Source organism: Mobula hypostoma, chromosome 16 (genome assembly GCF_963921235.1).
Source record: "Mobula hypostoma chromosome 16, sMobHyp1.1, whole genome shotgun sequence".
Classification (NCBI taxonomy): domain Eukaryota; kingdom Metazoa; phylum Chordata; class Chondrichthyes; order Myliobatiformes; family Myliobatidae; genus Mobula; species Mobula hypostoma.
The window spans coordinates 6,137,395-6,160,886 of NC_086112.1; the positions used below are offsets into that span (position 1 = coordinate 6,137,395).

General features: G+C 45.0%; 1 protein-coding gene across 1 annotated transcript in view; it reads right to left on the reverse strand.

Moving 5' to 3' along the window:
* The window catches only part of adgrv1 (adhesion G protein-coupled receptor V1), a 514,329-nt gene that overhangs the window by 266,391 nt on the left and 224,446 nt on the right, over positions 1–23,492 (reverse strand). Inside the window, exons 51-56 of the mRNA XM_063069242.1 lie at positions 20,891–21,095; positions 20,182–20,328; positions 14,919–15,174; positions 11,772–11,974; positions 2,845–3,021; positions 1,573–1,755 (exon numbers count right to left, since the gene is read on the reverse strand). Of these exons, the coding sequence (XP_062925312.1) occupies positions 1,573–1,755; positions 2,845–3,021; positions 11,772–11,974; positions 14,919–15,174; positions 20,182–20,328; positions 20,891–21,095 (1,171 nt within the window). The remainder of the gene's footprint in view (positions 1–1,572; positions 1,756–2,844; positions 3,022–11,771; positions 11,975–14,918; positions 15,175–20,181; positions 20,329–20,890; positions 21,096–23,492) is intronic.

Below are 23,492 nucleotides of genomic sequence, written 5' to 3' on the forward strand. Positions count from 1 at the left end.
TCTATTTCTTTTTCCTAAGCCCCATCACCGTTACTGGGGCACAGGCTACCGGTAAAAGCTCACCAGAGACCTCTGTCCTTGGCCAGTCTTTCAACTTGCCTCCAGGTGCAGCCCAACTCCGTGGTGACTCCTTCCTCTCTCAGGTATGAGGTCTTCGGAGCTCCTAGGAGCATTTCTGTAGCACTGGGTTTTTATGGGACTGGGTGGCTAGTCCCACACCCAACCCTCCTCCTTTGGCAGCTGGGCTTTGGACCATCCATGGCGAAGTACGTGTACTTGTGCATCTGACGATAGACGCACAGCAGCATAATGCTATTACAGTACTAGTGATTGAGGTTCCACGTGGGTTTCCTCTGGGTGCTCTGGTTTCTTCCCACATTCCAAAGACATTAGGTTAGTATTGTGGGCATGCCATACGGCAACGGATGTGTGACGGCACTTGCAGGCTGGCCAGCACGATTCTCACCCATTTGATTTGACACAAATGACACATTTCACTGAATGTTTTGATGTACATGTGACAAATAAAGCTAATCTTTACCTTTAAACTTACCTCCGGCTTTGATTTCCGTAAGGGTGAATTTCCATTACCCGAAATAACATAACCCTGGAGTACGTAGTACTGCCGGTATCTCAACGAATATTAAATAAATACAGTGGATTCCAATTAATTGGGCCATCGGTTAATCAGAGCAGCAGCTTATTTGGGCCAACTCTTAAAGAACAAACCCTAATCGACATAGCCAGGATTCTCTTCATTTATTTGGCACACAATGCTGCTCAACTGGGTCAAGAGACGGTTTCTGAACAGCTTTTAATTAGTGTCAGCCACATGCACTTGTGTGGCCGTTACACCCTACACCGTACTTAGAGTGAACAGTTTTTAAGCAGCATCAGATGCATGTGCTTCAAAAAGCAATGATTTTTGTCATTGATATTTAGTGGGTTATAAGCTGTAAGACAACTCCGAACTGTTCTGCTCACTGTAAGTGCCAGAAATGGCCAGGAGTGAAAATAAAACAATTTCACTACTTCAACAAGTTGGGCCTATGAAGAATTTGAAGGTATCAACAATTATCTTGAATGTTGCAACGAAAATGAAGTATTGGAGGATGCAATTATCAATAGCATTGTACGAAGGCAGTCTACTATCTGCAACCAGATTTCAGCACTGATTTTGTTCATTTACAGTCAATCAAATGAAGATGGTAGTGTATACTGAATTCTACCGTTAGTAATGATTAGGAACTAATACACAGTTTTATAGGACTGTAGTAGCATTGATAGTGTTCTAATTTATACTGTATTTCAGTTAATTTATTCTGTATTTACTCAGTTAAACAACAGTCTGTCTTTTTTTAGACGTTTTTAACTATTTCCATTAAACATCAGCTAATTGGAGAAGCCAAATTGTACTGGTCCCGATGTGTCCCAATTAACCAGAGTCCACAGTATTTCACAAAAGCAGGCGTATGGGATTAGGATGAAAGAGTGAAAGAGAAATACCAACACAGACTAATTGGGCCAAAAGTCTTGCCACTTCTATTTCAGACCACATGAAATAAAGCTTACCATTCCTTCAGCAAAAGTGAGAGTTCCATTGGACGGTGTAAAATCTGAGAAACTGGCACTACTGGGCAGAGCTTCCCAAGGTACAGTTACTTCTCCAAATTTGCCAGCACTACGGATTACTGGCAACTTCAGCAGGTTTCCTGGAGGGGCCATCTCATAAGCGACAACTGCATCGGTATCATTCTGCAATATTTAACAGATATAGTATTATTAATCACTTTACCATAAACTGACAAAGTATATTTATTTTACTTCTTATATAGAGATTCAGTGTGAAATAGGACCTTCCAGTCCTTCAAGCCGCACTACTCAACAACCTCTGATTTGACTTGCCTTGCGCCCTTAACTCCCAGTGGAGTCGTCGGGGCGCCATCATGACAAGCTTTAAACCAGTCTGCTCCATCTGTCGCATTTGTGTGCCAGAGCCTAGGTCACCGCAAATGTTTTCCCTGTCCATTCTTTAATGTTGTCCATCCATCTTTTTCCCTCCACAGTTCCTCGTAGAACGGTCTTTGCAAGGCCACTGAATCTTGTTATGTGTCCGTACCATCTCAGCTTTCTTTTCTTCACCATTGTGAGAAGGTCTTCATGGGGGCCAATGTGGTGCTGGATGGTCCTGCTTGTTTGTGATGTGGTCCAAGCATGAGATGCCCAAGATGTTGCGATAGCATCTCATTTCCAATGCCTGTATCTTCCTCTGTAGCTCTGCTGTGAGGGTCCATGTCTCGCATGCGTACAGGAAGATGTAGAATACCAATGCACGTGGGAGTCTGATCTTGTACTTCATGGTGATGTTGCTGTCCCTCCATATTGTCTTGAGTTTGGATAGTGCAGTCATTGTCTGTGCGGTTCTTGTCAGGACTTCTGGTCTTGATCCTTCATCACTGGTGATTGCCCCCAGGTACTTAAACTCCTGCACTGTCTCAAGTTTCTGTCTGTTGTGATGGCACCTTTGGCATTTGCCATGAGCTTGGATTGGATGCTATTTGGCCTCCTCTATGATGGGAGTGGGACAAAGAGTCTATCAGCAGAGTGGGTGGGATTCTTCATGACGTTACTGGTCTTTTCCTGGCACCTTTCTGTGTATATGTCCTTGATGGAGGATAGGGTGATGCCAGTGCTGCGTTGGGCGGTTTTGATCAATTATTGTAGAACAATAATTCAGCTCAATTACTAAAGCATTTGATTAGTGAAACATACTCAATAGCCTTTGGTTAGTTAGGTGTGGCATTTCAATGAGCAATCGTGTATAAATTACAGAATAAATTATACCCTTGTCGTGTTGAAATGAATGATTCCTCTGGGGTCATCGTTTTCTCTGATCGTTACTTCCGCAAGCTCCATTTGCAAATGCTTCACTCTGGGCTTTCCTCCAACATGTGTAGCATCAATCAGTTTCACATCAGTAATGTTAACTAGAAAGCTTTCATGTAATTCAGGAATGTTGTCCTTGAATAAGAAGAAAAATAAATTCTAATAAGATCCAAAACAAGCATTATATAGGTCAGCACGATGCTATGGGCAAAAGGTCCATACTTTAGACATTATCACCACAAGTCATAGGAGCAGAATTGGCCATTCAGCACATTAAGTCTGCTCTGCCATTCCATTATGGCCAATTTATTAACCCCCTCAGCTGGAGGGGAATCAGTATCCGGCCAGGAGCTTTGCTGATGCTACTGAAGAGAGTTTAAACTAGTTTTACAGTGGGCTGGTCAGTAAGGGAAGGATCAGACCAGAAGGTAGATGTTAGGGAAAGTATTGAAAGGCAAAATCGAAATAACAGGTATGATGGGTCGGATAGTTTGAAGTGTGTATATTTTAATGCTAGGAGTATTATGGGTGATGAATTTAGAGTATGGACCAATACATGGAACGATGTTGTTGTAGCCATGGCTGAAATTTAGTTGAGAGAGAGAGAGGCAGGAATGGGTGATTATTGTACTAGGTTGTTGATGTTTTAGAAAAGATAGAGGAGGAGTTAAAAGAGGGGGTGGAGTTGCTCTACAAATCAGAGACAATATCACAGCTGCACTCAGGAGACAGAATGGAGGGGCCAGACACTGAGCCCATTTGGGTAGAACTCAGAAATAGGAAGGGTGCAATCACACTGATGGGATTGAACTACAGAGCAAACCCCACCCCCCATAGCCACCAGGACACTGAGAAACAGGTGACTGACATTTCAGTGGGTGAGCAGATAGGGAAGAGTGACACAACTCCTTAACTTTCAGGATAGCTATAGATAAGGATAGCTGGGTCCTTGTGAGAAAGTTTTAAATTAGAGTAGAGCAAATTAAGAGAGCATTAGACAGGAACTAAGAAGTGTTAACTGAGAACTCGTTTTCTCTGGCAAGTCCACATCAGACATGTGGAGGGTGTTTAAAGATCAATTGTAGAGGACAGGAAAGGTATGTTCCTTTTAGAAGGAAGGACAGGGATGGAAAACTAAGAGAACCTTGGATGTCCAGAGAGGTAATGAATTTAGTCAAGAAGGAAAAGGAAAAGTATGTAAAGATTCAGAAATTAAGATCAAATAAAGCCCATGAGTATAAAGAAGTCAGAAAGGAAGTCAGAAGGGAATTAGGAAAGCCAGGAGGGGCCATGAAAAGTCCTCGGTAAATAGGATTAAAGTGAATCCCAAGGCATTCTATACATACATCAAGAGCAAAAAGATAACAGGGGAGAGGGTGAGACTACTCAAGAATAAAGGGGGGAACATTTGCTTGGATGCAGAGAATGTGAGTGCGATTCTTATTGAGTACTTTGCTTCAGTATTTACCAAGGAAAAAGATATGGAGGACCAGGAGATCAGTGCTGAGTCTTTTAATATGTTAGGGTGATTAGAGATCAGGGAAGCGGAAGTGTTGGGCCTCCTAAGTAGTATTAAGGTGGGTAAGTCCCCAGGGTGTAATGAGATTTACCCCAGGATGCAGGAGACGAGATTGCTGGGGCCTTAACCAGTACGTTTGTGTCCTCCTTAGCCACAGGCGAAGTCCCGGAGGACAGGCGAGAGGCTAATGTTGTATTTCTATTTAAGAAGGGAACAAGGGAAAATCCTGGGAGCTATAGAGCAACGGGTCTCACGTCAGCTGTAGGGAAATTGCTGGAGAGCATTCTTCGGGATAGTATATACGTGCATTTAGAAACCCATGACCTAATTAGGGAGAGCCAGCATGGCTTTGTGTGCGGCAGTCTGTGCCTTACCAATTTGACTGAGGTTTTGGACAAGGTGATGAGAGAGGTTGATAAGGGTAGGGCAGTGGATGTTGTCCACAGGGATTTTAGTAAGGTGTTTGACAAAGTCCTTCATGGGAGGCTAATCCAGAAGATTAAGATGCATGGGAGCAGCGGCGAATTGGTTCCTTAGGATTCAGAACTGGCTTATGCAGGGAAGACAGAGAGGAGTGTCGAAGGTACTTATTCGAACTGGAGGACTGTAATTAGTGGAGTTCTGCAGGGATCTGTGCTGGGACCTTGGCTGTATGTAAATGACCTGGATGAAAATGCATACGATATCAGGATTGGTGGAGCTGTGAATAGTGTAGAAGATTGGCGATAAATATAGGATGATATAGACCAGTTGCAGATATGGCTGAGAAATGGCAGGTGGCATTTAACTCAGATAAAAGTGTGGTGTTGCAACTCTGTAGGACAAATGCATGGCAAGGTCCCTAACAGTGTTGCTGGGCAGAGAGATCCAAGTTCATAGCTCCTTGAAAATGGCTACACAGGTCAATAAGGTAGTTAAGAAGGCTTATAGAATGCTCAGTCGAGGCATTGAGTTCAAAAATCAGGAGGTTATGTTGCAATTTTATAAAACTCTGGTTAGGCAATATCTGGAGTATTTTTAACCCAATTCTCCTGCCCTCTCCGTGTAATCTTTGATATTCTGACTAAACATGAACCTATCAACCTCTGTTTTAAATATACCCAATGACGAGGCCTCCACAGTCATCTACAGCAAATAATTCCACAGATTCACCACCCCCTGGCTAAATAAATTCCTCCTCATCTCTGTTCTAAATTCTAAGGCTGTGTCTCTGGTGCTGTAGGAATCACCCACTATAGGAATCATGTTCTCCATGTCCACTGTATCCAGACCTCCCAATATTTGATAGGTTTCAATGAGATCCCCCTCAGTTTCTAAACATACTGTACTGTTCTATGTTCTCAATGTCATACAAAATTGGTTTATTAGATTAGATTAGATTAGATTAGATTATGAGGACACTCAGTTCTCATTTATTGTCATTTAGAAATGCATGCATTAAAAATGATACAATGTTCCTCCAGAATGATATCACAGACACACAGGATAAACCAAGACTAAAACTGACAAAACCACATAATTATAACATATAGTTACAACAGTGCAAATCAATACCGTAAAGAGCAGACCATGGGCACGGTAAAAAAAAAAGTCTCAAAGTCCCGATAGACTCATCATCTCACGAAGACGGTAGAAGGAAGAAACTCTCCCTGCCATGAACCTCCAAGTGCCGCCAACTTGCCAATGCATTGGAAGCACCCGACCGCAGCCGACTCAGATTTAATGTCACAGACACTGCATTTTCAGAACTGCAGCTGCATAAAAGCCATTGCTGTTTTCCATTCCATTAGAACTGACGTTTTATTCTCCCTTGGTAGAGGACAGTGCGTGGAACGGATATGTGGGTGCCTGGGGATTTCAGGTGCCTATCTAAGAGCACACCTGTGGGGGCATCACTGTTGAAGGACAAACTTCTCAGAGAAATACAGCTCCATTTTTAGCTGGGATTCAATGGGGAAAGGGGTTCATAGAAGATAGAACAGTACAGCACACAACAGGCCATTCACCCACAATGTTATGCCAACCTGACTCTAAGATCACCTTAACCCTTCCCTTCCACATAGCCCTCCATTTTTCTATCATCCATGGAATGAAAGAATAGTGTATCTGACAGCTAAGTTCAAAGTTCAAAGTAACTTTATTATCAAAGTACATACATATATGTCACCATATACTGTACAACCCTGAGATTCATTTTCTTGGGTGCATACTCAATAACTCCATAGAATAATAACCATAACAGAACCAATGATACACAAATCTACAATACATCTAAGAGTTTCTTAAATGTCCCTAATGTATCGGCCTCTACCACTACCCTGGCAGGGCATTCCATGTAACCACCACTCTGTGTAAAAACATACCTTAGACTTCCCCCGCATACCTACCTCAGACTTCCCTCCATACCTACCTCAGACTCCCCCCCATACCTACCTCAGACTCCCCCCCATACCTACCTCAGACTCCCCACCATACCTACCACAGACTTCCCCCCATACCTACCCCAGACTTCCCCCATACCTACCTCAGATTCCCCCCATACCTACTTCAGACTTCCCTCCATACCTACCTCAGACGTCCCCCCATACCTACCCCAGACTCCCCCCATACCTACCTCAGACTTCCCCCATACTTACTCCAGACTCTCCACCATACCTACCCCAGACTTCCCCCCATACCTACCCCAGACTTCCCCCCATACCTACCTCAGACTTCCCCCCATACCTACCTCAGACTTCCCCCATACCTACCTCAGACTTCCCCCATACCTACCTCAGACTTCCCCCCATACCTACCTCAGACTCCCCCCATACCTACCTCAGATTCCCCCCATACCTACCTCAGACTTCACCCTATACCTACCTCAGACTTCACCCTATACCTACCTCAGACTTCACCCTATACCTACCTCAGACTTCCCCCATACTTACCTCAGACTTCCTCCCATACCTACCTCAGACTTCCCCCCCATACCTACCTCAGACTCCCCCCATACCTACCTCAGATTCCCCCCATACCTACCTCAGACTTCACCCTATACCTACCTCAGACTTCCCCCTATACCTACCTCAGACTTCACCCTATACCTACCTCAGACTTCCCCCATACTTACCTCAGACTTCCTCCCATACCTACCTCAGACTTCCCCCCCATACCTACCTTAGACTTCCCCCCCATACCTACCTCAGACTTCCCCCATACCTACCTCAGACTTCCCCCCCATACCTACCCCAGACTTCCCCCATACCTACCTCAGATTCCCCCCATACCTACCTCAGACTTCCCTCCATACCTACCTCAGACGTCCCCCCCATACCTACCCCAGACTCCCCCCATACCTACCTCAGACTTCCCCCATACTTACTCCAGACTCTCCACCATACCTACCCCAGACTTCCCCCCATACCTACCCCAGACTTCCCCCCATACCTACCTCAGACTTCCCCCCCATACCTACCTCAGACTTCCCCCATACCTACCTCAGACTTCCCCCCATACCTACCTCAGATTCCCCCCATACCTACCTCAGACTTCACCCTATACCTACCTCAGACTTCACCCTATACCTACCTCAGACTTCCCCCATACTTACCTCAGACTTCCTCCCGTACCTACCTCAGACTTCCCCCCCATACCTACCTTAGACTTCCCCCCATACCTACCTCAGACGTCCCCCCCATACCTACCCCAGACTCCCCCCATACCTACCTCAGACTTCCCCCATACTTACTCCAGACTCTCCACCATACCTACTCCAGACTTCCCCCCCATACCTACTCCAGACTTCCCCCCATACCTACCCCAGACTTCCTCCCGTACCTACCTCAGACTTCCCCCCCATACCTACCTCAGACTTCCCCCATACCTACCTCAGACTTCCCCCCATACCTACCTCAGACTCCCCCCATACCTACCTCAGATTCCCCCCATACCTACCTCAGACTTCACCCTATACCTACCTCAGACTTCCCCCATACCTACCTCAGACTTCCCACCATACCTACCTCAGACTTCACCCTATACCTACCTCAGACTTCCCCCATACCTACCTCAGACTTCCCACCATACTTACCTCAAACTTCCTCCCATACCTACCTCAGACTTCCCCCTCATAGCTACCTCAGACTTCCCCCCATACCTACGTTAGACTTCCCCCATACCTACCTCAGACTTCCCCCATACCTACCTCAGACTTCCCCCATACCTACCTCAGACTTCCCCCCATACCTACCTCAGACTTCCCCCCATACCTACCTCAGACTCCCCCATACCTACCTCAGATTCCCCCCATACCTACCTCAGACTTCACCCTATACCTACCTCAGACTTCACCCTATACCTACCTCAGACTTCCCCCATACTTACCTCAGACTTCCTCCCGTACCTACCTCAGACTTCCCCCCCATACCTACCTTAGACTTCCCCCCATACCTACCTCAGACTTCCCCCATACTTACTCCAGACTCTCCACCATACCTACTCCAGACTTCCCCCCATACCTACTCCAGACTTCCCCCCATACCTACCCCAGACTTCCTCCCGTACCTACCTCAGACTTCCCCCCCATACCTACCTCAGACTTCCCCCATACCTACCTCAGACTTCCCCCCATACCTACCTCAGACTCACCAAATACCTACCTCAGATTCCCCCCATACCTACCTCAGACTTCACCCTATACCTACCTCAGACTTCCCCCATACCTACCTCAGACTTCCCACCATACCTACCTCAGACTTCACCCTATACCTACCTCAGACTTCCCCCATACCTACCTCAGACTTCCCACCATACTTACCTCAAACTTCCTCCCATACCTACCTCAGACTTCCCCCTCATAGCTACCTCAGACTTCCCCCCCATACCTACGTTAGACTTCCCCCATACCTACCTCAGACTTCCCCCATACCTACCTCAGACTTCCCCCCATACCTACCTCAGACTCCCCCCATACCTACATCAGACTCCCCCCATACCTACCTCAGACTTCACCCTAAACCTACCTCAGACTTCTTCCATACCTACCTCAGACTTCCCACCTTACTTACCTCAGACCCCCCTCCATACCTACCTCAGACGTCCCCCTCATACCTACCTCAGACTTCCCCCCATACCTACCTCAGACTTCCCCCATACCTACCTCAGACTTCCCCCACCCCCATACTTACCTCAGACTTCCCCCCCCCCACCATACTTTCCTCCAATTACCTTAAAATTAGGCCTCTTTGTAATACCCATTTCTACCCTTGGAAAATGTCTCCTGCTGTCCACTCAATCTATGTCTCTTATCATAAGACCACCAAGATATAGGAGCAGAATTATCACCTTATACGCCTTTCATTCTCAAATGTGTTACTTAATTAAATAAAGACATGATGTCTTTGTTGTAATGATGCTGTTAAAGGTTATTTAGAAAATAGAGCATAGAACATTATGGCACAGTACGGATCCTTCAGCCCATGATGTTGGGTCAATCTATATAAGCCTACCGTACTTCACAATCAATCTAGCCGTTCTGTACCCCTAATTTTTCTTTTATCCATGTGCCTAACTAAGAGTCTCTTAAACATCCATTGGATAATAAAACATAGGAGCAGAATCAGGCTGTTCAGCCTTCTGAGTCTGAACTCAAAACAGACTGAACTCAAGAGATTCTGCAGATGTTGGAAATCCAGAGTAACACACACACAAAATGCTGGAGGAACTCAACAGGTTGGGCAGCATCTCTGGAGAGGAAGAAACAGTTGATGTTTTGGTTTGAGACCCCTCTTCAGGACTGGAAAGGAAAAGGGAAGATGCCAGAATAAGAAGGTGGGGTAAGGGTAAGGAGTATAAATTAGAAAGTAAAAGATGAAGCCAGGTGGGTGGGGGAGGGGAATGAAGCGCAAAGGTGATAGGTGGAAAGGGTAAAGGGTAAAGGGCCTATTACCTCCCAGCTTCTTACTTCATCCTTCCCTCCCCTACCCAGAAACCTATCAGTTTCTAGTTAGTCCTAGGCTTGCACTCTGTTTAGCATTCAAAATTTTTGATTCCCATCTCAGGTTAGAAATGCTTCCTTGTTCTGCACAACAGCGTAGCAGTTAATGTAACGCTTCACCATACCAGCAACTGGCTTGAAATCCTACCGTTGTCTGTAAGGAGATTGTATGTTCTCCCTATGATCGTGCGGGTTTCCTCCAGGTGCTCCTGTGTCCTTTCATATTCCAAATAAGTACGGGCTAGGGTTAGTAATTGGCGGGCAAGCTACACTGCCACCAGATGGGGTAGCACCACTGGTGGCCACCCACATTAAATTGTTAGACTTTGCTGGTTGTGGATACAATTTTTTGCATTTTGTGGTATGGATAGTACTGTGTAAGTCTCGGGCTCATGTATATATAGCTAGGGTACCTACGACTTTTGCACAGGACTGTGGTAATTTTATGTATCGCACTGTATTGCTGCCACAAAAAGAAAGAACAAATTTGATGACATGTGAGTGATGATAAGCCTGATTCTGATATGGTTCTGAGAGTGGGAAGGAGGCAGGAAGAGGGGAATCATGGTTGGGAAAAGTGGAAGGGAGAGGGGAGGGAGTGGGAAGTATCAGAGACAAATTCTGTACTGATCAGTAAACCATTTATTTGGATTCAAATGACCTTGCCTGATCTCAGTGCTGGGGGAGTCTGCACCTACGCTGTCCTCTCATCCTGGCACTCCTTCTCTGCCATCTGTCCCACACCCCTCCCACGGCACTCTACCCTCACCCTTCCCAACTTCCTTACCTCCTGCCAGATTTACAAACTTGCTCTCCAATCTACGTTGACAAATACAGCACTGTGCAAAAGTCCTAGGTACCCTAGCTACAGTATATATATGTGCCTAAGACTATTACACAGTACAGTATATGTGACAAATAAATATAGCTAATCTTTATCCTACTGCCAGAAATGAGCATAAAATATAACCCAATGTGGTTAATAAATTGATGTAGAGTCACCAGAAGCATTTAGTATAGCATCTCACCCACGTTTCTTATTGCAGAATTACCCACAGTTATGTAGCAGGAATAACAACAACCGGCAGTAAATGCTTTAGAACTAGTGGTGCTTTAGGTGCCACAGTAGCACAGCAGTTACCATGACAATGTCACAGCTTGGAATTCGGAGTTCAATCCTGGCATCCTCTGTCCGTTTTCTCCGGGTGCTCCAGTTTCCAAAGACGTACTAGTTAGTAGGTTAATTGGCCATTGTAAATTGCCCTATGTTTACTTTAGGGTTAATTCGGGGATTACCGGGCTGCGCAGCATGGAGGGCCAGAAGCGCCTATTCCGTGCGGTATCGCTAAATAAAGAAATAAATAAATTCATGTGCTTTAAGAAACTTACGGGAAATATTGTAAATCTAATCAAAGCCTGTGTGCTGTTTTCCTTTAAAATGACTGTGCCATGGCTGCTGTTATAGTCTTCATTTTCAGTTGCTTGATTGACAAGTGGAAGGAAAAGATTTGGTTTTGTGCGGTACTGAACAATAACATCACCCATAAATCCTTCTTCACGAATTATAGTTAAAGTGACATCAGTTGAATCAGCTGCAAAAAGACAAAAACAGTTTAAAATTATCATTACGTTTGTCTACTTATTAAGGTAAGTTTCTGAAAGAAGTATTTTGGTTTTATTTGACAACACATTCAACAGAAATAACAAATTAGTTGCAAAACAGTCCAACAACCACCTACACAAAATAAGAAATATAAACCACTCTGTAGCAGAAGTATAATTTCTTCGGGTAAAATTCAAGACAATGCTCTCTTAAATCATCGAGAACAGGATTTACAACTGCCCTCTCATTATTCAGTAATGTATATTTTGTATGCAGGCAAATAAACTCATTTTATATCACCAGCATCCATAAATGTGACAGGACCAAGCAATTAAAACAGCTGTACTTCTAGTGTCAACAATGAAAGATCATCAGAAGCAGGTAAGCTGACGAAAAGGCCAGGCAGCATCTATGGAAAAAAGTACAGTCGATGTCTCCAGCATTTTGTATGTGTTGCTTGAAAAAGTATTGGTTGACCTGAGTGTGTTTTTTTCCCAGGCTACAATATATATATTTATATTTCAAAATGAACATGCATTTGCTAACAAAATCCTATTAATTTTGTACTTTACCAAGACAGAACGTAGAATGATACAGCACAGTACAGGCCCTTCAGCCCACAATGTTGTGCCTACCTTATAACCTATTCTAATATCAATCTAACCCTTCCATCCGACATAACCCTCGATTTTTCTGTCATTCGTGTGCCTATCTAAGCATTTCTTAAATATTCCTTAAGTGTTTCTTATAGTTCAAAACATAAGATGCTGCCTGGCCTGCTGAGTTCCTCCAGCATTTTGTGTGTGTTACTCATAAATATATGTGCCTCTACTACCACCCTCCCAGCGCGTTCCACACACTCACCACTCTCTGTCATCTCCTCAGTACTTCCCTCCAATCACCATAAATTATTCCCCCTCATGTTAGCCACTTCTGCCCTGGGAAACCTTCCACAGGGAATATTTCAACCCACTTGGGACAAAGTACTCAGAAGCATAGTTTCCCAAGGAATGTTTCGGTCACAAGTCTGAGAACAATTATGTGAAGAACAAAAGGATGACAGGAGTGAAGGTAGGACCGATTAGAGATAAAGGTGGGAAGATGTGCTTGGAGGCCGTGGAAGTGAGCGAGGTCCTCAATGAATACTTCTCTTCGGTATTCACCAATGAGAGGGAATTTGATGATGGTAAGGACAATATGAGTGAAGTTGATATTAAGGCGCAGGAGGTGTTGGAGTTATTAAAATACATAAGTCCCCGGGACCTAACTGAATATTCCCCAGGCTGCTCCATGAGGCGAGGTAAGAGATTGCTGAGCCTCTGGCTAGGATCTTTATGTCCTCGTTGTCCACGGGAATGGTAGCGGGATTGGAGGGAGGCGAATGTTGTCCCCTTGTTCAAAAAGGGTAGTAGGGATAGTCCGGGTAATTATAGACAGTGAGCATTATGTCTATGGTGGGAAAGCTGTTGGAAAAGATTCTTAGAGATAGGATCTCTGGGCATTTAGAGAATCATGGTCTGATCAGGGACAGTCAGCATGGCTTTGTGAAGGGCAGATCATGTTTAACAAGCCTGATAGAGTACTTTGAGGAGGTGACCAGGCATATAGATGAGGGTGGTGCAGTGGATGTGATCTATATGGATTTTAGTAAGGCATTTGACAAGGCTCCACACGGTGGGCTTATTCAGAAAGTCAGAAGGCATGGGATCCAGGGAAGTTTGGCCAGGTGGATTCAGAATTGGCTTGCCTGCAGAAGGCAGAGGGTCGTGGTGGAGGGAGTACATTCAGATTGGAGGATTGTGACTAGTGGTGTCCAACAAGGATCTGTTCTGGTACCTCTACTTTTCGTGATTTTTATTGACGACTTGGATGTTTGGGTAGAAGGGTGGGTTGGCAAGTTTGCAGACGACACAAAAGTTGGTGGTGTTGTAGATAATGTAGGGGATTGTCGAAGATTGCAGAGAGACATTGATAGGTTGCAGAAATGGGCTGAGAAGTGGCAGATGGAGTTCAACCTGGAGAAGTGTGAGGTGGTACACTTTGAAAGGACAAACTCCAAGGCAGAGTACAAAGTAAATGGCAGGATACTTGGTAGTGTGGAGGAGCAGAGGGATCTGGGGGTACATGTCCACAGATCCCTGAAAGTTGCCTCACAGGTAGATAGGGTAGTTAAGAACGCTTATGGGGTGTTAGCTTTCATAAGTTGAGGGATAGAGTTTAAGAGTCGCAAGGTAATGATGCAGTTCTATAAAACTCTGGTTAGGCCACACTTGGAGTACTGTGTCCAGTTCTGGTCACCTCACTATAGGAAGGATGTGGAAGCATCGGAAAGGGTACAGAGGAAATTTACCAGGATGCTACCTGGTTTAGAGAGTATGCATTATGATCAGAGATTAAGGGAGCTAGGGCTTTACTCTTTTGAGAGAAGGAGGTTGAGAGGAGACATGATAGAGGTATACAAGATATTAAGAGGAATAGATAGAGTGGATAGTCAGCGCCTCGTCCCCAGGGCACCACTGCTCAATACAAGAGAACATGGCTTTAAGGTAAGGGGTAGGAAGTTCAGAGAGTGGTTGGTGCGTGGAATACACTGCCTGAGTCAGTGGTGGAGGCAGATACACTAGTGAAATTTAAGGGACTACTAGGCTGGTATATGGAGGAATTTAAGGTGGGGGGGTTATATGGGAGGCAGGGTTTGAGGGTCAGCACAACAATGAGGGCCGAAGGGTCTGTACTGTGCTGTACTATTTTATGTTCTAACTTCACCACTTCTGACCCCAGGGACACACCATAGGGTTTCCCCAAGGCATGTTTCAGTCGGGAGTCTGAGTCTGTCCCCAGGGATAGCGGTGAACAATCAAGGATCAGCATAGTCCCGAGGTGATTGAAACTGCAAGATGATTCATCCTCAACAGGCACTACACAAAACTTACATTCAGGTTCCTGCAGGGAGACGTTGTGAGAGTTTCTGTGCCAGCTGATCACACCATAGGGCGAGTCATTAGGGAGAACTGTCAGGATGCCATTCCTTTTGCTGGAATCAATGGTTGCGCCTTTAGCTTGGTCTCGCACATCCACAGTGGTGACATTTACAAGCATTATAGTCACAAACTCGGCTCCCTCTGGGATATCGTCAGCCAACACCACAAGTAAAATCGTTGCAAGAGATTGACCCTCTGAAAAAATAAACTGTAAAATTGGACCAATAATTACAAAAAAACTGGATACTAATATCAATTCATTAAGTTCGTAGAACACAGAGCACAGTATAGGCCCTTCAGCCCATGTTACTTTGAGATACAGCACGGTAACAGGCTCAGCTGGCATACTGCGCCAACCTTTTATCTAACTCTTCCCACTCATGGTGGGTATGCTCCAAAGGTACATATTTATTTAAAAAACATCAATTGCATTCTTTAACGCAAACAACAGGAATTCTGCAGATGCTGGAAATTCAAGCAACACACAGCAAAGTTGCTGGTGAACGCAGGAGGCCAGGCAACATCTCTAGGAAGAGGTACAGTCAACGTTTCAGGCCGAGACCCTGACGAAGGGTCTCAGCCTGAAACATCAACTGTACCTCTTCCTAGAGATGCTGCCTGGCCTGCTGCATTCACCAGCAACTTTGATGTGTGTTAATTGCATTCTTTCATTACCTAGTAGTCTGATTCTGAGCTAATACAGGAGATGGTCACTCAATGCCTTCCATGATCTCAATCTGAAGTTTTCAATGGTCACAGATTTATAGAAACATAGCAAGCCTACAGCACAATACAGGCCCTTCAGCCCACAAAGCTGTACTGAACATATCCTTACCTTAGAAATTACCTAGGATTACCTAGAAATAGCTCTCTATTTTTCAAAGTTCCATGTACCTATCCAGGAGTCTCTTAAAAGACCCTATCATATCTGCCTCCACCACCGTCGCCGGCAGCCCATTCCACGCACTCACCACTCTCTGTGTAAAAAACTTACCTCTGACCTCTCTCTGTACCTGCTTCCAAGCACCTTAAAACTGTGCCCTCTCGTGTTAGCCATTTCAGCCCTGGGAAAAAGCCTCTGACTATCCACACGATCAATGCCTCTCATCTTGTACACCTCTAACAGCTCACCTCTCATCCTCTATCACTCCAAGGAGAAAAGACCGAGTTCACTCAACCTATTCTCATAAGGTATGCTCCCCAATCCAGGCAACATCCTTCTAAATCTCCTCTGCACCCTTTGGATGGTTTCCAGGTCCTTCCTGTAGTGAGGTGACCAGAACTGAGCACAGTACTCCAACTGGGGTATGACCAGGGTCCTATATGGCTGCAACATTACCTCTCGGCTCTAAAACTCAATCTCATGATTGATGAAGGCCAATGCACCGTATGCTTTCTTAACCACAGAGTCAACCTGCGCAGCAGCTTTGAGTGTCCTATGGACTCGAACCCCAAGTTCCCTCTGATCCTCCACACTGCCAAGAGTCTTACCATTAATACTATATTCTGCCATCATATTTCACCTACCAAAATGAACCACCTCACACTTATCTGTGTTGAACTCCACCTGCCACTTCTCAGCCTGGTTTTGCATCCTATCAATGTCCCGCTGTAAACTCTGACAGCCCTCCACATTATTCACAACACCCCCAACCTTTGTGTCATCAGCAAATTTACTAACCCATCTCTCCACTTCCTCATCAAGATAATTTATAAAATCATGAAGAGTAGGGGTTCCAGAACAGATCCCTGAGGCACACCACTGGCCATCGACCTCCATGCAGAATATGACCCATCTATAACCACTTTTTGCCTTCTGTGGGCAAGCCAATTCTGGATCCACAAATCAATGTCCCCTTGGATCCCATGCCTCCTTACTTTCTCAATAAGCCTTGCATGGGGTACCTTATCAAATGCCTTTCTAAAATTCATATACACTACAACTATGGCTCTACCTTCATCAATGTGTTTAGTCACATCCCCAAAAAATTCAATCAGGCTCGTAAGGCATGACCTGCCTTTGACAAAGCCATGCTGACTATTTCTAATCATATTATGCCTCTCCAAATGTTCATAAATCCTGCCTCTCAGGATCTTCTCCATCAACTTACCAACCACTGAAGTAAGACTCACTGGTCTATAATTTCCTGGGCTATCTCTACTCCCTTTCTTGAATAAGGGAACAACATCCGCAACCCTCCAATCCTCCAGAACATCTCCCATCCCCATTGATCATGCAAAGATCATCGCCAGAGACTCAGCAATCTCCTCCCTCGCCTCCCACAGTAGCCTGGGGTACATCTCATCTGGGCCCTGCAACTTATCCAACTTGATGCTTTCCAAAAGCTCCAGTACATCCTCTTTCTTACTATCTACATGCTCAAGCTTTTCAGTCCACTGTAAGTCATCCCTGCAATTGCCAAGATCCTTTTCCATAGTGAGTACTGAATCAAAGTATTCATTAAGTACTTCTGCTATCTCCTCTGGTTCCAGACACACTTTTCCACTGTCACACTTGATTGGTCCTATTCTCTCACGTCTTATCCTCTTGCTCTTCACATACTTGTAAAATGCCTTGGGGTTTTCCTGAATCCTGTCCGCCAAGGCCTTCTCATGGCCCCTTCTGACCCTCCTAATTTCATTCATAAGCTCCTTCCTGCTAGCCTTATAATCTTCTAGATCTCTATCGTTACCTAGTTTTTTGGACTTTTCGTAGCTTTTCTTTTCTTCTTGACTAGATTTACAACAGCCTTTGTACACCACGGTTCTGTACTCTACCATCGTTTCCCTGTCTTATTGGAACGCACCTATGCAGAACTCCACACAAATATCCTCTGAACATTTCTTCCATACGTATCCCTGAGAACGTTTCCAATTTATGCTTCCAAGTTCCTGCCTGATAGCTTAATATTTCCCCTTACTCCAATTAAACACTTTCCTAACTTGTCTGTTCCAATCCCTCTCCAATACTATGGTAAAGGAGATAAAATTGTGATCTCCCACTGAGAGATCTGACACCTGACCGGGTTCATTTCACAATACCAGATCAAGTACAGCCTCTCCTCTTTTAGGCTTATCTACATATTGTGTCAAGAAACCTTCCTGAATGCACCTAACAAACTCCACCCTATCTAAACCCCACGGTCTTGGGAGATGCCAATCGATATTTGGGAAATTAAAATCTCCCACCACAACAACCCTGTTATTATTACACCTCTCCAGAATCTGTCTCCCTATCTGCTCCTCGATGTCCCTGTTACTATTGGATGGTCTATAAAAAACACCCAGTAGGGTCATTGACCCCTTCCTGTTCCTAACTTCCATCCACAGACAGTCCGTAAACAATCCCTCCTTTTCTGCAGCGGTGACACTAGCTCTAATCAACAGTGCCACGCCCCCACCTCTTTTGCCTCCCTCCCTGTCCTTTCTGAAAAATCTAAATCCTGGCATTTGAAGTAACCATTCCTGCCCCTGAGCTATCCAAGTCTCTGTAATGGCCACAACATCATAGCTCCAAGTACTGGTCCATGCTCTAAGCTCATCTGCTTTGTTCGTGATACTCCTTGCATTAAAATAGACACATCTCAAACCATCGGTCTGAGCGCATCCCTTCTTTATCACCTGCCTATCATCCCTCACACTGTCTCCAAGCTTTCTCTATTAGTGAGCCAACTGCCTCTTCCTCTGTCATTTCAGTTCGGTTCCCACCCTCCAATGTTATATGACCATTCACCTATTGTCTTCCGCCACATAGTTTCAATAAGACCACAAGACACAGGAGCAGAATTAGAGCATTCGACCCATCATGTCTGTTCCACCATTCAATCAGAATCGGTGTGTCCCACACTCAGTGATTAGTTTAACTAGTTTTAAGATTTGATGACCCAGTAGCCTGCATTGAATATGCTAACTACTGTCCGAGCTTTCCAATGCAGACACAAGAGTGGTAGCATTCAGACACGTTAAACATTTCTGCCACTGTACGTTCCTAAAACAGAACACTGAAATTATTACAGATGGAATTTTCTAACCCTCCTTCCCTACAAGGATAAACTATTGCAAATGGTTCAATTATTTTCGATAAAGGGTAAGTTTACTCAGTGGCATAAGAACATAAGAAATAGGAGCAGGAGTCGGCCATCTGGCCCATCAAGCCTGCCCTGCCATTCAATAAGATCATGGCTGATCTGTCCGTAAACTCAGCTCCATCTACCTGCCTTTTCCCCGTAACCCTTAATTCCCTTACTATGTAGAAACCTATCAAACTGTTTCTTAAATATATTTAGTGAGGAAGCCTCAACTGCTTCCCTAGGCAGAGAATTCCACAGATTCACCACTCTCTGTGAAAGGCACAGGAGCATAATGGATAGCATAACATTTTACGGTGCCAGCAACACGAGTTTATTTCCTTCCTCTGGCTCCTCCAGTTTCCACATACCAAAGACATACGGATTAGTAAATTGTGGGCATGCTGTTCAGCCCACGATGTTATAAACCTACTCCACAATCAATCTAACCCTTCCTTCCCACATATCCTCCCATTTTTCTTTCATCCATTTTTATCTAAGAGTCTCTTAAATGTCCCTATTGTATCTGCATAGGTGGTGGGGTGGAGATACAAAGGAGGTGTATGGCACTCCTTTCCCTCTTCCCTCCATTAGCCTGTAGGTCACCCTTGGGCAAGGTGTAGCACCTGCTTAGTCCCCCCCCAGCACCCCGGATCAGGGTCACGTGAAACCACGAGAGCAGGTGGTGCATGGTTGTATGAGCAGCTCGTGTATTTCACAAGTCCTGATTATGCGACCACTGACACCAGGCAGAAGAGTATTGATAATGCCTGCAGTCAGCTGTCTAGTAATGACACAGTCCAAAAGAAGATAATAGCAAACCACTTCTGTAAAAATATTTGCCAAGAGCAGTCATGGTTATGGAAATACCATGATTGTCTACATTACACATAACAAACCATTGAGTCTGTCTCTAAAACCAGCCCAAACAGTGGTTCAAGCACACACCACTCTGTGTAAGAAACCTAAATCTGACATCTCCCCCCACACTTTCCTCCAGTTACCTTTAACTGATATCCTCTGGTACTGACCATCTACTCCATCTAAACCCTCTACATTTTGAAAACCTTTATCAGGGTGCCTCTCAGCCTTTTCAACTCCAAGAAAATTTAACCTTTGGTACATAAAATAAAAAGAAATATCCTTACTGCTCCAGAGTTTGGGAAGATATCATTCACATTTCCATTGGCTACCCAATGTACAATTAGAGTTCTGTGAGTTCCCCGCAGCCGTTCAACTCTCAGAGTGATCTGATTGTCTTCTTCCAATTCTTCAACTTGCATGGACAAGGAGCTCTGCAGAACGTAAATACAGTTTCAGTTTTTAAGAGTCATATAACACTACATCACAGAGACAGGACCTTTGGCCCATCTAGTCTGTGCCAAACTATTAATCTGCCTAGTCCTATCGACCTGCACCCAGACCATCACCCTCCATACCCCTCCCATCTATATATCTATCTAAATTTCTCTTAAATGTTGAACTTGAACCTGAATCCACCACTCCTGCTGGCAACTCGTTCCACACTCTCACCATCCTCTGAGTAAAGAAGTTCCCCATCCTGTTCCCCTTAAACCTATGCCCCTGAGTGGTGATGGGCGCAAGAAGAAGAAGAAAACTTAGGTATATTTAAAGCAGACGTAGATAAGTTTTTGATTAGTAAGAGTGTCAAAGATTACGGGGAGAAGGCATGAGAATGGGATTGAGAGGAATAATAAATCAGGCATGATGGAACGATAGAGCAGACTTGATGGGCCGAATGGACTAATTCTGCCCCTGCTGTATGCCTCATGGTCTTAAAAGAGTTTTCAGTTTGTTTTCAAACCCAGATCAGTATGAAAATGAAATTGTACTTACCTGCACAAAACCGATTATCCCATAGGCGTCATCGTTTGATTGGATCACTAGATTGACGTGATCATTAAAACCAATTTCAGCTCCACCCCTCGCATTCACGAGTCTGACTGCAAAGAACTCGTCTTCCTCTGGCGTGTCATCATCAAGAATATTTACAGCTATCACTGCATCTCTGTCACCAGGTTCAAAGATGAGCTCAGCAAATCTGTCAAGTTAAAGGTGGCAATGTCTAATTGTTATTGTATATATGAACAGCAGCCAGCTAACGTAGGTTTTCACAAATAAAACGGCAGAGGCATTGTGACCCACCTCTTTACACACTGTCAGTTCGCAGAGAGGATGTGGAGGAGGATGGACGGGCTAGTGTCACGTTTCATCTCCAGCAGCTGCATAACAGAGGACTCTCTGATCTACGGGCTGTTCCCGGGGATGCACACGGAGACTTAAATCCGGTGCTGCTGGCAGATCATCAACTCGGTGAAAGACACTCTTTGGTCGACCCGAAACTTGATGATCTACCAGCACATGGAGATGTCCGTGGGAGAATGCTGCCAACTGGCACATTCTCGGCTGCAGGAGTACGTGCTGAGGGACGCGCTGAAACTCGGTGCAGCCACCTCTCAAGGGCCCGCTGGGGAAGGAGCACGGCATAGGTTTCTTCACCCGAGGGAGTGGGAGGGGTCGGGTGGCGGGGAGTATACCCCTCAACAATGGTGTGGTAAGGTGAATCAATGGTTTGCCACGTGGGTGGCCAAAGTATGGATATGTAGAGACGATAAGGGAAACGTATGTAAGGGATTGAGATTCATTGAATGGTTTATTGTATATAATTTTATTTTTGAATAAAGTGTATTTTGAAATTTTAAAAAATGTGTTTCAGAAAAGCCATAGCAACTGATTTATTGAAGAACCAAAACTGAACATAAAGTGTGCTAAAAATCCTTTATGTAATTACCTCATCATGTCAGACCCACCTCTTAAAGTGAACTCCAACCCAATTTCAGTGGTTGTTAATTATCTACGTTCCACTCATGACATTACCCTACACAGACCTCCCCCCCACCCCCCACGACCCAGAGTTCACTAAAACCGGCACTGTGAGCCTGCCTGGAGCTCAGACAAGCAGCCCGGCTTGGGTCCTGTGTCCCATGGGTGGAGGAACAGCAGGTGCCTCTGGCTCGTCCTGAGGTATGATGATCATGTTGTGACAGCAGGAGCATGGTAGCGGAATCCTCCAAATCTTGGTGGGCCGGTTTAAGGCGATCTACCGAAACACATTCAGGTTCACTCCACGCAGGCTGCAGTCCAATCACTCGCGTCCTTTCTAAGGGCATGCCACACAAACTTCAGTGCAACCAGTTTCTGTGGCTTTCCAGCCTGGATGTGACAGGCCAATTATTGAAGCAAAAACAGCCCACCTCCAGTTTGCAAATATGGAAAATCATGGAGCAAATGTAACCAGTTGAGACATCACACAGGGGAGAAACCCCAGCTTCCCTGAACTTAATGTCAGCCAGCCACAGGCCCGTGACTGCTGTTCAGTAAGCCTGGACCTCTGGATCAGTAGCTTTGTCAGCTGCCATGGTCAACCCCATGGGTATGTCCTCAGCGGCTGGCCATAAGAACAATCAGCCACAGCGTTATTTTCCCTCTTGATATGTTCTATATCAGTTGTGAGCTCAGATATGTAGGCCAGTTGGCGTTGCTGCCACGCAAACCAAGGGTCTGACGTTTTGGCCATTGCATACACAAGGTGTTTGTGGTCAACCCTCTAGAAGAAAATAAAAATGGCAGACTGCCAGATGGAGACTGAGAAGCTCCGGTCAGACGTGCTGTACTTCCTTTAGGGGAGACAGAGCTGCCGACTGAAGAACACAAGTGGCTGCTGTACATGCCTCCAACCAACTGTTCATGCACAGCACCCACAACATAGGCTGAAGTGTCAGTAGTGATGGCTATGGGTGCGATAGGGAACGGGTGCGCCAGTAGGATCACATCAGAAAGAACTTCTTTGGTGTCATCAAACGCCCTGGTCATATAGTCATAGTCATACTTTATTGATCCCGGGGGAAATTGGTTAATATCTGCTGACCAGTCAAACACTCGATTAGGGGCACCGCCTTTAAGCGCACTATACAGGGGGAGCATAAATTCAGCAGCTTGCAAAATTCACCATGCCTAAAAACTCCTGTCAATTTTTAGTAGTGCAGAACTGTGGGAAATCTATAATTCCGGCTACTTTTGATGGGAGAGATTTTGCACCTTCTGTGGAGATGCGATGGCTGAGATAGTTAATGGGTGACAACCCAACTGGCATTTAGGAAAGTTAATAATCAACCCGTGTCAGCTTAAGCACTCAAAAAGTGTGCAGAGATGAGATAACTGTTCAGATTGGAAGCACTGGTGACAAGCATGTCATCCAGGTAAACAAAAAGAAAATCACAGTCTTTTAATACAGAGTCCATCGACCACTGGAAAGTCTGTGCTGCATTTTTCAGCCCAAATGGCATGCACAGAAACTCAAAGAGGCCAAACGGGGCTATCACAGCCGTTTTGGGAAAGTCCTTCAAGCTCACAGGCACCCGATGGTAGCCCCGACCTG